The sequence below is a fragment of the Haliotis cracherodii genome, unplaced genomic scaffold (assembly GCF_022045235.1).
Source record: "Haliotis cracherodii isolate W230 unplaced genomic scaffold, xgHalCrac1.p SCAF_3, whole genome shotgun sequence".
Lineage (NCBI taxonomy): Eukaryota > Metazoa > Mollusca > Gastropoda > Lepetellida > Haliotidae > Haliotis > Haliotis cracherodii.
Window position 1 is genome coordinate 39,452,634 of NW_027266286.1, and position 15,063 is coordinate 39,467,696.

The 15,063-nt window shown below is 40.6% G+C and overlaps 2 protein-coding genes across 7 annotated transcripts in view; one reads left to right on the top strand and one right to left on the bottom strand.

Moving 5' to 3' along the window:
• LOC139474946 (mitogen-activated protein kinase kinase kinase 15-like) overlaps positions 1–14,746 on the bottom strand; it is a 79,311-nt gene extending 64,565 nt beyond the window's left edge. For all 6 annotated transcript variants that reach the window (XR_011654004.1, XM_071258143.1, XM_071258141.1 and 3 more), the window contains exons 1-11: positions 14,563–14,746; positions 12,358–12,527; positions 11,990–12,212; positions 11,367–11,542; positions 10,130–10,205; positions 9,877–9,969; positions 9,584–9,690; positions 9,326–9,374; positions 1,169–1,290; positions 895–1,007; positions 367–526 (exon numbers count right to left, since the gene is read on the bottom strand). Coding sequence is in view for 5 of the 6 variants with exons in the window: in XM_071258143.1 (XP_071114244.1) it covers positions 367–526; positions 895–1,007; positions 1,169–1,290; positions 9,326–9,374; positions 9,584–9,690; positions 9,877–9,969; positions 10,130–10,205; positions 11,367–11,542; positions 11,990–12,212; positions 12,358–12,509 (1,271 nt within the window). In the remaining variant the exon portion in view is untranslated. The remainder of the gene's footprint in view (positions 1–366; positions 527–894; positions 1,008–1,168; positions 1,291–9,325; positions 9,375–9,583; positions 9,691–9,876; positions 9,970–10,129; positions 10,206–11,366; positions 11,543–11,989; positions 12,213–12,357; positions 12,528–14,562) is intronic.
• A 192-nt stretch (positions 14,747–14,938) lies between these two features.
• The window catches only part of LOC139473922 (homogentisate 1,2-dioxygenase-like), a 35,061-nt gene continuing 34,936 nt past the window's right edge, over positions 14,939–15,063 (top strand). Inside the window, exon 1 of the mRNA XM_071256732.1 lies at positions 14,939–14,962. Coding sequence (XP_071112833.1) covers positions 14,939–14,962 — 24 coding nt within the window. The remainder of the gene's footprint in view (positions 14,963–15,063) is intronic.

Below are 15,063 nucleotides of genomic sequence, written 5' to 3' on the forward strand. Positions count from 1 at the left end.
AAGTGGGTGGTGACAGTGGGTAAAGTCACTGTTTTCTGGGACAGTTAGGAGATAATCATGATCAACTATCAGCAACAAGGTTTTACTATCAATGGGCAATACTGTGCCACAAAACTATGTCAGTTGAGAGAAGCTATCAAGGAAACACGTCGAGGAAAGCTCTCTTCAGGACAAAGTGCCTGTGCACACATCAAAAGTGTCAGTTATAGATTGTGGCTTGAGTTATTTCCCCTATATACCTCTTACTCTCCTGACCTAGCACCCTCTGACTTATATTTTTCCCAAACTCAAATCACACATGCATACACATGTATGTAAACTGCAGCCATGTGCTGATGGGTGTTGTACATGCAACCATTGTCCTACCAGTCAGGGGGTTCCAGTCGGAACATGCACTCTGCAGCCTGCACTGCCTTCCCATAATCCTCAGCTAATACGCTGATCTCAAAGAAGGTTGCCACATCCCAGTAGTCTGTTAGGGACTGCAGACTTCCCTTCTTGCCAATCAGGTTGTTTAAAATAATACCTGCCAACATAAACAGACATCTTTGTGAGGTAAAGAGGACAAACAGACACATCCGTATATGAGAGTAACCATAGATCCAATCTTAGTTGCCAAACTATCCACTTTACAACATTTAATACTTTTACAGATGTTGACATCAATCCCCAAATCATGTAAATTGTGTAACTTAGCTTAATTCCAATTTATTATCTGAAGTAGTGTAGAAAAGTCCTAGGTTATTTTGAGCAATCCACAATTTTATGCAGAACATATCTGTTTGAAGAAGAAAGTTTTGCATTGTCAAACAAGCCATTTTAACAGATTTCTACCTCTACCACAGGTCAATGTAACCCTCATCTTTCCATAGAAACAACAAAACTATAGCTCACCGATTCTCTGTAATTCCTGACAGGAAGCGAAGTCATTGCCTGAGATGACAAGGAGAGTGGCAAGGTTGATGCCAGCATATTCATTAGGCTGCACCTCGAAGCCCTTGCGATACCTGCACAACACACCTCTCAATACTGTAGCCACTTAACATAGCATGCTCTCCATATATCTACTTTTGCTTTATGTTATTTTTTAGTGTTTATAGTATTTATGAATCAGAACTAGCCAAGGATTTAGTGTTGAGGAAGTTCAATGAACTGACTAGAAACCTACCACTCAACGGCATGTGCGAGAGCAGACAGGTCGGAATAGTCCGATTCTATGAACTTGTCCTTGTAGATGCGGCCACACAAACAAATCATGTCAGGCACCTGGTTCTCAGACTCAGCCATGGCCTGCAGACAACAAACAGAAGTAGCAAGATGGCACACACACAAACAGCCTCATCTTGTCATCAAAATGTCACACAACTCAACATATCATTGTACCATAATCATATTTTGGTGACATCAATCATTGAAATTTGTATGAGGAAATGATCTGCCATTATCTTTACAATAACTTTGATATGACGCATAGTTCTAATTACCTATTGATTGATCATAATATAATCATTTGGTGTAAGTTTTGAATATTCATTAGCTGTGTAACAATGATCACTATACATCACCAATACAAAACACCCTTTCAAACACTGAAGTGAGTAATACAACAGTATTCCACAATTTAACCAGAAATAGATTTAATCTGTGCACAAATCCTGTACATGTTATAACCATCATTATCACTCTATGCTCCAAACCTGTACATGTTATAACCATCATTATCACTCTATGTTGAAATCCTGTACATGTTATAACCATCATTATCACTCTATGCTCAAAACCTGTACATGTTATAACCATCATTATCACTCTATGTTCAAATCCTGTACATGTTATAACCATCATTATCACTCTATGTTCAAAACCTGTACATGCTATAACCATCATTAAACCTAAATTACGTTTCATTAGTTTCTCGAATGCTCGTCAATACTTTCATCCGCATCATCAATAGTTTCAACAATTCGTCACTGGTTTCAATAGCTCTTCAATAGTTCTGTACTATTGACGAGCTATTTGAAAAGACATAACAAAGTCGGGAGTGTGCATTTTGTTGTTTTGTTTTTTTCTCACTTGGGCAAACTTTATTTATCTAGGGTTACATTTTAAATGTCTGTTTGGATCCGTACGCTCAAGACAAATTTCCAGCAGGCAGAAAACAGTCAGACCACCTGTGGATGATACCGAGGAGGGGGGCATTGGTGTTCCAGCAGTAGAGGAGGGGGGCATTGGTGTTCCAGCAGTAGAGGAGGGGGGCATTGGTGTTCCAGCAGTAGAGGAGGGGGGCATTGGTGTTCCAGCAGTAGAGGAGGGGGGCATTGGTGTTTTAATCTGAAAAACCCATGTTTTAGTCTGTTTTCAGTCGTCCAAATCAGTTGAATTCTACGGAACACTGAAAGGAGGGTCAGGAAAGTAATCAGGAAGTGACCTCTTTCACGTCGAATGTACCAAGTTCCTCACCCCTGTAGTGACAATAGAACATTCGACCAGATGCACGGACATTGCAGTTGTTTATCACGAATGCACAGCATGGTTAATGCTCTTCGACACACAACTAATTAACGATGCAACAGGACAACTGCACGCGTCAGTTGAACCGCGATCGAAGTGTGGTCGACGTATAGTTTAGTTACAGAGCAACTCGCAGTATACCAGGTAACTAAAACAGCATGGTTAATGCTCTTCGACACACAACTAATTAACGATGCAACAGGACAACTGCACGCGTCAGTTGAACAGCGATCGAAGTGTGGTCGACGTATAGTTTAGTTACAGAGCAACTCGCAGTATACCAGGTAACTAAAACAGCATGGTTAATGCTCTTCGACCCACAAGTAACTATCGATGCGACAGGACAACTGCACACGTCAGTTGAATTGCGATCGAAGTGTGGTTGGCGTAAAATTTAGTTACAGAACAACTCGCCGTAGTCAAGGTAACTAAAAACAGCATGGTTAATGCTCTTCGACACGCAACTAATTATCGATGCGACAGGACAACTGCACACGTCAGTTGAACTGCGATTGAAGTGTGGTCGGCGCATAATTTAGTTACATAGCAGTATACAAGGTAACTCAAAAATACGAGCAGTACTATAAAGTATGGGAAGACGATGCATACACCGAATAACCATAATAAAAAAGCCAAAGTACTGCACGCAACAAAAAACCATAAGAATGCATACATTCACCAACAGCTTTTATTGTAACATGTTATATGGCACGAAGTGTCGAGCAAAAAGAATAAAGCACAAATTCACTGTCTTTTCTGAGAGATCTGTTGTGCCACCACATGTGGACCAAACTGTTTGAGTCCTTCAACATCTTCTGTTGAGATATTGCAAAGCAAACACTGGAGTAAAACATCTCCAAAAGCAGCCCTCCATAATAGCTTGCAGCGAACAATTACTGTGGAGTGCTAATGTTGAAGCTATGGCTCGAACTTCGTGCGGATGAGAGAAGGTGGGAGGTGCAAGTCCTTGCGCCTCGTGAGCTCTGAGAATTACCACTCTCAACCAAAAGGAGAGAGTATTACGTGTAATCTCTTTCTTTGCATTGGTTGAGAGCGGTATGAACAGCCGTCTAAAATGTTGTCGTCACTGTTCAGATCGCTGCAGGTAAATACGAAGCGCACGAACTGGGCACAGGGTGAGATCAGTGTGATCATAAGGGCCCATAATGGCAGACAAGGAAGGAATGTGGAACATTCTCGAATCTTGCCCAGGAAGTTGATTTTTCACTAAAAAATCCCATCTGAGACCAAGATCCCCAGATGCAAGTTGTCAGTGTGAGGATGATGGAGGTCGTCTCCATATGGCAACGGGAACGTTGGATGACCGATGATCTGAAGAAGTTCCAGGAACCACGTTCTGGCCGGCCAGTAAGGCGCAACCAAAAGAAGACGTAGGTTGGCCGTTTGACGAACTTTCTCCAGTATCGATGGTAATAGCACCGTTGGCGGTTCCCGTGGGTCTGGAACCGGTGACACGAATCGAGGGAGGCGGTTGTTGTACCGGGTTGCAAAGTGATCTACTTGGGGCAACCAGAGTCGATATGTCAGCAGGTGAAAGACTGTTGGATGGATCATCCACTCCGTGAGAGATGGCCTCGATGGTCTTGACAGGGCGTCGGCTATCACATTCTTGGCCCCCGGGATGTGACGGGCGCATACGCCCATGTACAAGTCGTCGACGAGGGTGTAGAACCTGAATCTCCGGTCCTGAAATCCTCCTTATTGCATCTTCCTTGCTTAAGAAAATCTACATGACATAGTTGTAACCATTTTCCACTTTGTTTTTGTATAATATATGACCACCCTTACGGGGCCTCACTCTACACAGCGCGTCACGCCAGGGGGAGCAACTCTCACACAAATCACTTTCCATATGTCTAATGCTGACGGAATGTGGGGAGGATTTCATCAGAGAATTCATAACCTCTACAGGTTTGTAAAATTCTCTTTCAGATTAAATCCTCCTTGGGGCACTTATTGCATCAAGATAGACTCCTAAAGATAATCTAGGAAGTGGCATCCGTCAGCAACAAGCGTAAATAAATACATCATATTTTGATTATTTCAATGAATAAACAAGAGTTCAATAAATGGAACCAACCTTATCGTGAGGCACCACCGTCGAAAGGCAGGGTATAAATATAACACCAAAGTGGGCGTGTTACGCGCGAAGGTGTAAAAAAACCGTAAAAAAGGTAAGTGTAGTTTAATTATAATTAACACACCACCTTGGGTTTATGTAAAGGAAAAAATTGTAGACCAAAGCCGTATGATATAACAAAAAACCCAAGCCGTTTTTAATGGTCTTGGTGTTACATGTAGCATACGTGGCACTACAACATGGACGCCATTACGGCCATTTGAATTCAAAGGCACGTATATGTGTCGTATTATTACAACTCTATAACTTTACAATGCGAGGCATTACGCCTTTGCATGAAAGAAATGTACCATACATAGTTTGGTCAGCCATGGTTCTTGTTACGGACGATATTCTTGTACTTTGTCTTGAAAAAACAGGCACGTCTGTCTTAGTCGGATGACATAAGGAAAGTGATTTGGGTGATAGTTGCTTCCCCTGGCGTGACGTGCCGTGGAGAGTGAGGCCCCGTAAGGGTGGTCGTATATCATACAAAAACGAAGTTTTTTGTGTGGTAACATTTTATATTAAGGAAAATGGTTACAACTATGTCATGTAGATTTTCTTGAGCAAGGAAAATGCAATAAGTCCCCCAAGGAGGATTTAATCTGAAAGAGAATGAAGAGACTGCGGTGTATCTCCGACCTTAAAGCCTGCACACATCGGTATGTCATCGTCTTGTGATAACACAGGCAGAAAGTTAGATAGCCAAGCAAACAACTCAATGTCTTTGGGCGGCCTAGGAGGGCTGTCGTCACAATCCATCGTCGACGTCGATTGTGGAGGCGTAGATGAAGGAGCTGGTGTACTGGTTGACGGTCCATGGACCCCCGACGCAGTCGAATCCTTCTTGGATTCAAATCTGGGTCGATATGAAAGTGAGACGAGGGCGTCATTATCTTCACTACAACACTGAACTACCAGAAACTCCCTGCGACAATGTTGCACGTCCTCGTGGGGACGAGGGCTACAATCTCTAACTGTAGAAGTACTACGATCCCCATCGTAGTTATCGTCCGAATCGTACTCCCAACGACCACGAAGGCGATGAACGCCCTTGTGTCGTTTACTGTCTTTCGACGAGGCACTCGACCTGTCGTCCTGACTTGAACGGGAACGACTTCTGTGTTCACTGTCGTCCCGCACGATGTCCCTATCGTCGTTGGTCGAACGAGATACAGACCGACTGGGGACCGTAGTCCCCTCATGGTCCTCGTCACCACCCAATCCAGTCGTAACTGGGGAGGCTGAGTGACGCTTTGCTTCCACCGATTGACGAAGATCAGTCGTGTGGGTAGTATCATCAGCAGGTGAACGGTCACATGTCTTGTCGAAAACAGAAGTTGACTGAGGCGGGTCCTTATCAACTGATTTCTTGGGTGTTGCCGACTCACCTTAAAGTTCATTACTTTGTTATCATAATATGGATCATTTACTTCAATTTTGAAAATTAGAGTGATCTCTAAATTTGTTTGTCAAGTATATATAGACAGAGATAGAAAGATCACCTAGGGTTTGTCTTCCAATAGGAACGGTGCAGAACCACACATCGACTTTTGGGTACCCTAGAGGCGGTGTGTAAGTGAAAGATTTCAAGTTCATAATCACAATCACAGTATTTCAAAATGTGATGATATTCTATTATCTTTATTATTATCATTATTATCATTATTATGGATTTATGTAGCACTATAAAAATGTTATAGTCACGTACGGTATATTTGCACAAGATACTGTGACTACCCAGCTGTAATATTTCTTCTTATTACTAGTATCATTTGCTTACCTTAGTGACAAGTACTTTTGGTGTAACCGGACAAGACAGCGTTCCTTCTTCTCAGCATTTGGGCCCACCACTGTAGTCTTTCTGTCAAGAGCTTTGTATTTTAACCCGCCGCAGTTTGTCTTCGTTATTCCTTCACAGTATTTCAGGTGCATAATACCATTTTTCTCCATAAATGAGAAATTTGAAAGTTTAAGCGAATGGTGTTCTTCAACTCCCCTCAAACAGAAGGAAATGCCATTCAGATAAAGCAGCATGTCCAGTAATTTCTGGGGGGTATCATCTCCGAGGATTCCCTTCTCCCACAGGATATCTTCCTGTTCACAGCTAATGATGTCAGCTTTCCGCTTAACTATTCCAATTCCTCGTGCTGCCAGTTTCTTCATTTTGGCCTCCAACATTCTTTGGAGACCACTGTATTCAAAATCCGCCAATAAGTTCATTTCTCTGCCATTTTCTCTCAAATGATATTGCAGTGACATTAAAATCTCATGGAGGGTATTGCCATGGTAGTCTTCACCTTTCAATTCTTTACCTCCGTTATGAAGACGATAAACTTTTGTTTTAACTCACCGTCAGACGCTTGTAAAAGATACTTGTCTACTTCTTGTCCATTCCATTTTCTTGCTTTGTACCAAGTAGACAGTAACCGAAGGGCCCAGTCACATTTTTTAAAAGTATTTTTTCTTTCAGCAGATCTTTCCAAATCCTGCAATTCAAGTGAAGAGAGTGGCCTACCGAAACGGCGCGATACCGGACTTAAGGTGGGGTGCAGGGGGAGTTCCAGCTTTTTGTCATGCAATCTCCAAAGTATTAAATCCTTGACTGCACGGAATAATTTCATCATCAGATGAAGTGCCGAGTTCTATGTGGAAATTGCCGGTGGATGTTTCACCGACCAGGGTAAGAAAAAGCTTCAGTTCGTCATCAGGACGATTAGGCAATTTGGTCATAGATTTACTTGTACCAACATTGCTATCATCATCATACAACGGGAGAGTTGTTTAATAAATTCTCAAAGTCACTGTTTATATCTTGTGTATCAAAGTTTTGCGAAAACTTACTCTGGGTAAAAAATAACTCGCTGTCTGAATCCGATTGACAAGCCATTTGGTTATGTCGAATGAAATGCACGCGTACAACTAATGACATACAACTGTTACCGGTTTTACATGATTCTGGTGTGTTCGAGTGAAATGCACGTGCACAACTAATGACATGCAACTGAAACCGGTTTCGCATGATTCTGGTGTGTTCGAGTGAACTGCACGCGCACAACTAATGATAAGGAACTGAAACCGGTTTCGCATGATTCTGGTGTGTTCGAGTGAACTGCACGCGCACAACTAATGACGTTCAACTGTTCTCGGTTACCTATCTGTGTGATACTACGGGATTCAAACTTACAAAAGCTATAAAAAGTATTCTGAGTTTGTTTTTAGTTGAGGTGTATATATTATTTGAACGCATAATAGTTTTTGAGGGGATGTAGCATTCCAATGAAACTAAAGCCGCGACAATTTAGGTTTAAGTAGAATAAACTCCTAAGGCACGTCAATAGTTATGCACGAGGTTTGGTCTTCCGGTTTTATTCTTTACTTATCACTCTATGCTCCGATCCTGTACATGCTATAAGCATCATTATCCCTCTGTTCTCCAATCCTGTACGTGCTATAAGCATCATTATCCCTCTGTTCTCCAATCCTGTACGTGCTATAAGCATCATTATCCCTCTGTTCTCCAATCTTGTACGTGCTATAAGCATCATCCCTCTGTTCTCCAATTCTGTACATGCTATAAGCATCATTATCCCTCTGTTCTCCAATCCTGTACATGCTATAAGCATCATTATCCCTCTGTTCTCCAATCCTGTACGTGCTATAAGCATCATTATCCCTCTGTTCTCCAATCCTGTACATGCTATAAGCATCATTATCCCTCTGTTCTCCAATCCTGTACATGCTATAAGCATCATTATCCCTCTGTTCTCCAATCCTGTACATGCTATAAGCATCATTATCCCTCTGTTCTCCAATCCTGTATGTGCTATAAGCATCATTATCCCTCTGTTCTCCAATCCTGTACATGCTATAAGCATCATTATCCCTGTTCTCCAATCCTGTACACGCTATAAGCATCATTATCCCTCTGTTCTCCAATCCTGTACATGCTATAAGCATCATTATCCCTCTGTTCTCCAATCCTGTACACGCTATAAGCATCATTATCCCTCTGTTCTCCAATCCTGTACATGCTATAAGCATCATTATCCCTCTGTTCTCCAATCCTGTACATGCTATAAGCATCATTATCCCTCTGTTCTCCAATCCTGTACGCCCTATAAGCATCATTATCCCTCTGTTCTCTAATCCTGTACGTGCTATAAGCATCATTATCCCTCTGTTCTCCAATCCTGTACGTGCTATAAGCATCATTATCCCTCTGTTCTCCAATCCTGTACGTGCTATAAGCATCATTATCACTCTATGCTCAAATTCTGTATGTGTTATAACCATCATTATCACTCTGTGCTCAAATCCTGTATGTGTTATAACCATCATTATCCCTCTATGCTCAAATCCTGTATGTGTTATAACCATCATTATCACTCTGTGCTCAAATCCTGTATGTGTTATAACCATCATTATCACTCTGTGCTCAAATCCTGTATGTGTTATAACCGTCATTATCACTCTGTGCTCAAATCCTGTATGTGTTATAACCATCATGAAACCTAAATTACGCTTCATTAGTTTCTGGAATGCTCGTCAATACTTTCATCCGCATCGTCAATAGTTTCAACAATTCGTTGAATTCAACAGTTCTGTACTATTGACGAGCTATTCGAAAAGACATAACATTTTATATTTGATTTCAGTATTTTCACTGACCTTCTCCATTACGTCCAACGCCTTGTCTCGGTCACCATTTCTGTTCCGTCTGCCAACATAACAACAGCTACAGGGTCTCAGGCTATATTTCATGTGTGTGATCATGGCAGTTCAAGTGGGTGTCCGAATTTGTCAGTTTTGTCAAAAACAGAAGTTAATTGAGTTTTCCTTTTCTTTATAAGCAAAAGATAATGGATAGTAAGTAGACCATAAAGATGATGGGAAGATGACTTCAAGGTGTATGTTTCTCATACATACCTGTTCAGTGCGAAGGCGTACAGGTTTTTGATTGCAATGGTGTTGACCACCTTTGTGCTTGGGATCCGACCAAGATCCTCAACCAGTTCTACCATTGCATGGTAGTCCTAAAACCAAATAATCAAAGAGTCATTCATCACTACAGAATTCTACAGCACCTTGTGAAATAATGTTTGGGGAAATGCTCATTACATAACAAAAACTTCAATAAACTGTATTATTAGCACAAACTATCTTAGTGATTTACATTGTTAACTAGTTGTATTGGGAGTATCACAGGCAGCCGGCAATACCTGTTTCTCTCTGTAGGAGATGAGCATGTTGAGAACAACATCCACTGACATGAGCTGTGGGTCATCCAGTCTCCGGCGCATGGCGGTCAGAGCCTGCAACAGTACAATGGTCAGCACTAAGTACACACACCAGCACAACTCAGCTCAAAGTTTCTTTCCTTTAATCAAATGTACCCGTTTATCAAAACTAAAACCAAGAGAACCAATAAGTGATCAAATAATAACAATTCTTATTTATTTCCTCAGTCTATACCTTTGCTAGCTCCTCTCCTTTGAAATTCGCTCTTGCCTTTCTGAGGTCATTGAGAAACCTCTCCTTAGCATGTACTCTGCAATGAGAACAGTAAGGAATAATGTTGATGTATCAATCATATTCAGTAACCCTTTGCATTCTGATGTTTGTCCCGACGAGCACTTGGTGTCCCACATGAAAGAAGCAGCTATTCACTGACCTTGTACAGGACAGAGATGAGAACAATCACACCAGGAAGTCCATGTGTCTGTCCCACTTAGTATGATACCAGTAGGTCATGTACAAGTAGCATGAAGATGGACCCTCCTGGCATACTCAGCTGTCCATCATATCAGTACACCATAGGATTTCTTTATGTTTTCTGTACCTACCACATCTTCCCGAGGCAAGGGAGTTAACTGAGTTATATTTTGGCTGGACTAACGAGTCTATGCATCAAAATCGTGTAACGACATCGACATCCGGTTCATAAACTGCAGATTTCGTTTCATTACAGGATTTGCAAAACATGTGTACTGTCAACTTGGCATTGGCAGATATTTTCCAAATCTTTTCATGTTTTTAATCAAGGTGCTCAAGTACTTTGATGCACTTCGTGTGGAAAGACCGGTTTCATTACAATATAGATCTTGATTATCGATCAGATCGCCTTGACCCGGCGTAGTCATTTTGCTTGAAACAAATGCAAGTTAATATGAAAAGTGAAATCTGATTGGTCAATAGGAGGAACATAGAAGGGACATGGAAGATAGCTTGGAATGGCCACTGGTGACACTATGATCGAGCCTCGTAATTCTAGCCTAGTTTGGCAAGGGTGGAAACTGGACTTTTATCATCAGTTAACTCCTTTGCCTCATGAAGATGACCCTACCAATGAAGTAAGTTAGTAACAGTACTTTTCAATAAACAGTCTATTAAAAGTTCGAAGAGGTTAATGGTGTTGCCTGGGTTAGCCACTGCCACTAGTCTGTGTCACTCTAGACACACTAGTTGTTTTCTCCCCAAATCTACTTATTTTACATTAACAACTAGTCCTGAATGTTACGCAGTACAATAGTTTCCAAACACTTAATTATGGTATTTCAATAACAAACAATATATACAAAAAATCAAACTTCTTGAAGTGATGAATGATTTCCTGAAGAATCAGTCTATGACTTCTGCTCCACATGGTAATGAGGTGTTTTCCTATGTCTGCTGTAATCTATCTATGCCGATATGTTGAACACTTCCTCACTTGTTGTCCTGGTCCACGTCACTGAAGGCAGCCTTCAGTCTACGCCCAAGGCTGGGGACATCAGGGTGGACACAGCTGCCCCCAGTGATGCGGGGCTGGGAGGCGTCACTGATGAAGCAGACCCCGCAGCTGTCCACCTGGTAGGGGAAGAAGAGGATCCCCGACCCACACGACAGCTGCAACAACAACACAAGCAAGGTACACTCAGGGGCTGGGACCAACGCCGTGAAAGTATGCTTACAGTTGAAACCAACATTTAAAATCACCATTTCAAATACATTCAATGGCAGGGCATAAAGAATAGGGCAATTTGCAATAAATACAAATAAACAACTCTACCTGCCATGGGAGCGACAACATCTAAGGATCTCTCTCCCTCAATTGCAAGAGACAGAATTGTTTTAGCTGGCAGGCTTGTGTTCGGTTCAGTTGAGGGTAAACATATTGTCTTCTCAGTGTTTTACAAACATTGATCAGATATATAACCATGACAACCGGAAGGCTGCTGCTCTGACATACCAATTATTTTGATGAGACAGACATATTCATGTCACTGCAACAACTACATTGCTTTTAAAGTAAAGGGAGTATCTCAATTTGTGCTGTATTTCTGATCGACTGACCCGAAGTGACACAGTGAGCTCGGGGTCAGTGTCAAAACAGATGGCAATGTTGTTCTTCATGCTCATGCTCTGTCTGATGCCGATGTGGTAGTACAGAGGTGCCTGCTGCACGGGGATGCTCATGTCCACCACCACCACATCAGCGTTGTAGAAGATGTCCAGCACTGCCGTCTCCCCAAAGTCCAGTTTCTGGAATGGAACAGTCTCCAGACTGGCATTGTAACTGAAACATGAGACTTACAATAAAACTTTCATAATGTTATTCCAAACATGAGAATTTATTTATATGGCATATAACCTTGCTAGGTATAAATCATAAACATTGTTTAATTAAAGATATTTTCTAACTATGTTGTGTTTGTTATTACCTGTTGCAGGCTTTTTGAATTTCTGCCTGTGCAATTTTCCTTGCTTGAATATAATCAGCATTTGTGACACTGAGAGTTTTTGTGTCAGGCTTGGAGCTGCCCTCCCCACTGACACCATTGCCGTTGCTGACACACACAACCTTCATTGTCATACGACTACGTCATCCTATCTGAAACACAAAATGAGACAAACTAACATGATCCATAACTACTTCTTACATGTTCCTAGAAACTACAAACAAGAAGCATGGAATACTCATATCCCCCGCCAATATGACATGTCCGGTTGTGTGCAATGCATTTGCTCCTGTGAACTATGTTCACTGGCCCTTTTTGTATTCAATACTGCGAGATGATATTATGTGCCAAGTTTGATGAAGAAATATGGTACGGTTTTCAAGATCTACTCCGGAAACGAGGACTACCGCCATTTTCAGTCTAAATCAAAGTCGTTGCCATGGAAACTCCCAAAAAGTTGTTTTTTTAAATCACAAACTATCAAAAGACATCAGTTCATCACTAGACCTATCTATGTGCCAAATTTGGTGAAAAGATATTGTACGGTTTTCAAGATCTGCTCCGGAAACGAAGACTACCACCATTTTCAGTCTAAATCAAAGTCGTTGCCATGGACATGATGGAAACTAGAAACAATTTTTATTTTTTTTAAATCCCCAACTATCAAAAGAGACCAGTTCACCACTAGACCTATCTATGTGCCAAGTTTGGTGAAGAAATATGGTACGGTTTACAAGATCTGCTCCGGAAATGAAATGTGACGGGCGGACAGCACCCATTCCTATATCCCCCTTCCACTTCCTGGCGGGGGATAAAAATACCATGACACGATCATGCGACAGTCTGGTGTCAAAGGTGATATTCTCTATTCTGTCTGGGAATATGAAATATAAAACATAATTTTCAGACTTATTTTCAAGATATTTTGCTCCATAACATGTTGGCCCCTGTTTGCAAGTGATTTGGTATCTTTACCAGCAACTATACTAGATTCGGTTAATGTCACTGCAACAGACTTGAGAGAATCTACCATACTACAGGTCCTTAAGGTGATGTAGGTAGGAAAACCTTACAGAGTTTGCTAATTTCAGTATACATTAGAATATGGTATTTGATCGCCTTGTGTGCAATTACAACTGACTAGGTTTGCATGATAAGAGCACTAAATTCTGTAAATTTGAAATATTTAAAGTATTCAAGTATAAACATTACAGTATCTTAACGTCTACATGAATGGTTTATTAGCATTGCTAGTGAGAAACATTTAATCTGTAAATCATGTTAATAGCCCTAATGAACATGACCTAGCCCTTACTTTGTTATTTTGCACTCGAGTCTAGTGAAGTGAGTTTTGTGATCATGCCAATGATATGTATTCAGTCAATGCAGTAAGAGCTGAATCATATAATAATGCAGATATTACACAGGCACAATTTAATTATAGGTAGATATCATATGCCATTTGAAACAATAGTAAAATTATAAAAGCTTTACCTATACCCACAAAACATAGCACTTGAACAGAGACTGACAAATATTATTTGTTCTTGCTGCCAATAGGACAGAGATAATTTGATTGAAATCTCCACAATATTAATAAAGTTTATCAAATCCTGTTTGATTATGATGGAAAATAGTCTTGTGAAAAATGCCAGTGCTCAGAGGTTTGTCCGTCTGCAATTTGATTATTTATACATACAAATCTAACAGTTTATCATTACCATAGTTACATACAGGCAAAGCTCAGTCAGACCCTAATATTGGCATGCAGAGCTATAGAGCCTAACGTAAAAAATGGACACCAATCTTGGAACATTGATCTCTCATAACGTTTATTTCACATAAATGTAACACACTTTTATAATTGATGTTTAACTCCATTGCAGCTGAAACCTTGTATACGCCAAATAACACTCATGTCACAAAACCATGACAATTAAGAGCAGTCCATGCACAGAAATATTGACATTGTCTCGCAGAACAGGTGTGAAATAAACTACATGTTGACTAAGCTGCCTTGTAAGACATAATATTTTGTAGATCGTTACAAATAAAGTGTTATGCAAAATAATGAATCAGCCAATATACATGATGAAAACAATATCATATTTATTAGGGGTTGCAGAAGGAATCCATCCGAATTATCTATCACCGGAAACAGTTGACATCTTCTAAACTTGGACTTACCTTCTGGAATGTATCACAATTAAGACAATCGAAGGCAGGGTCAATGAAGGTATATCCAGTCATTGCAAATCACACCAACGACACCTGTATGGTATTCAGAAATATTGAGCTCGCCCTGACAGGATAAATTGTATTTTCCAGATAAAATATTTTCAATCTTCTCACAGAATGCTATTTTGTAGAATCGTGCACTACAAGTAACGTCCCCTTGCGTGGAGGTCATCATGATATGTCAAAATATCTTTATGAGAATATTATTTTCAAATATGTTAAGATCAATTTGCCTATTATTCGTAGATAACTGATCAATATTTTTACAATATTTCGTAAGATAAATTAGGACTTCGTGTTTTTCTGACATCATCACTGATGCAAAATGGCGTCCGACTCTGAGTTAAAGGTTTGGTGACATTGTATTTCAGCTCTTATTTTGTCTCCTGATTCTGACATGTCTGTTCAGCTTGAAATATGCATGCTCTAATGTTGATCTAAGCATTTAGA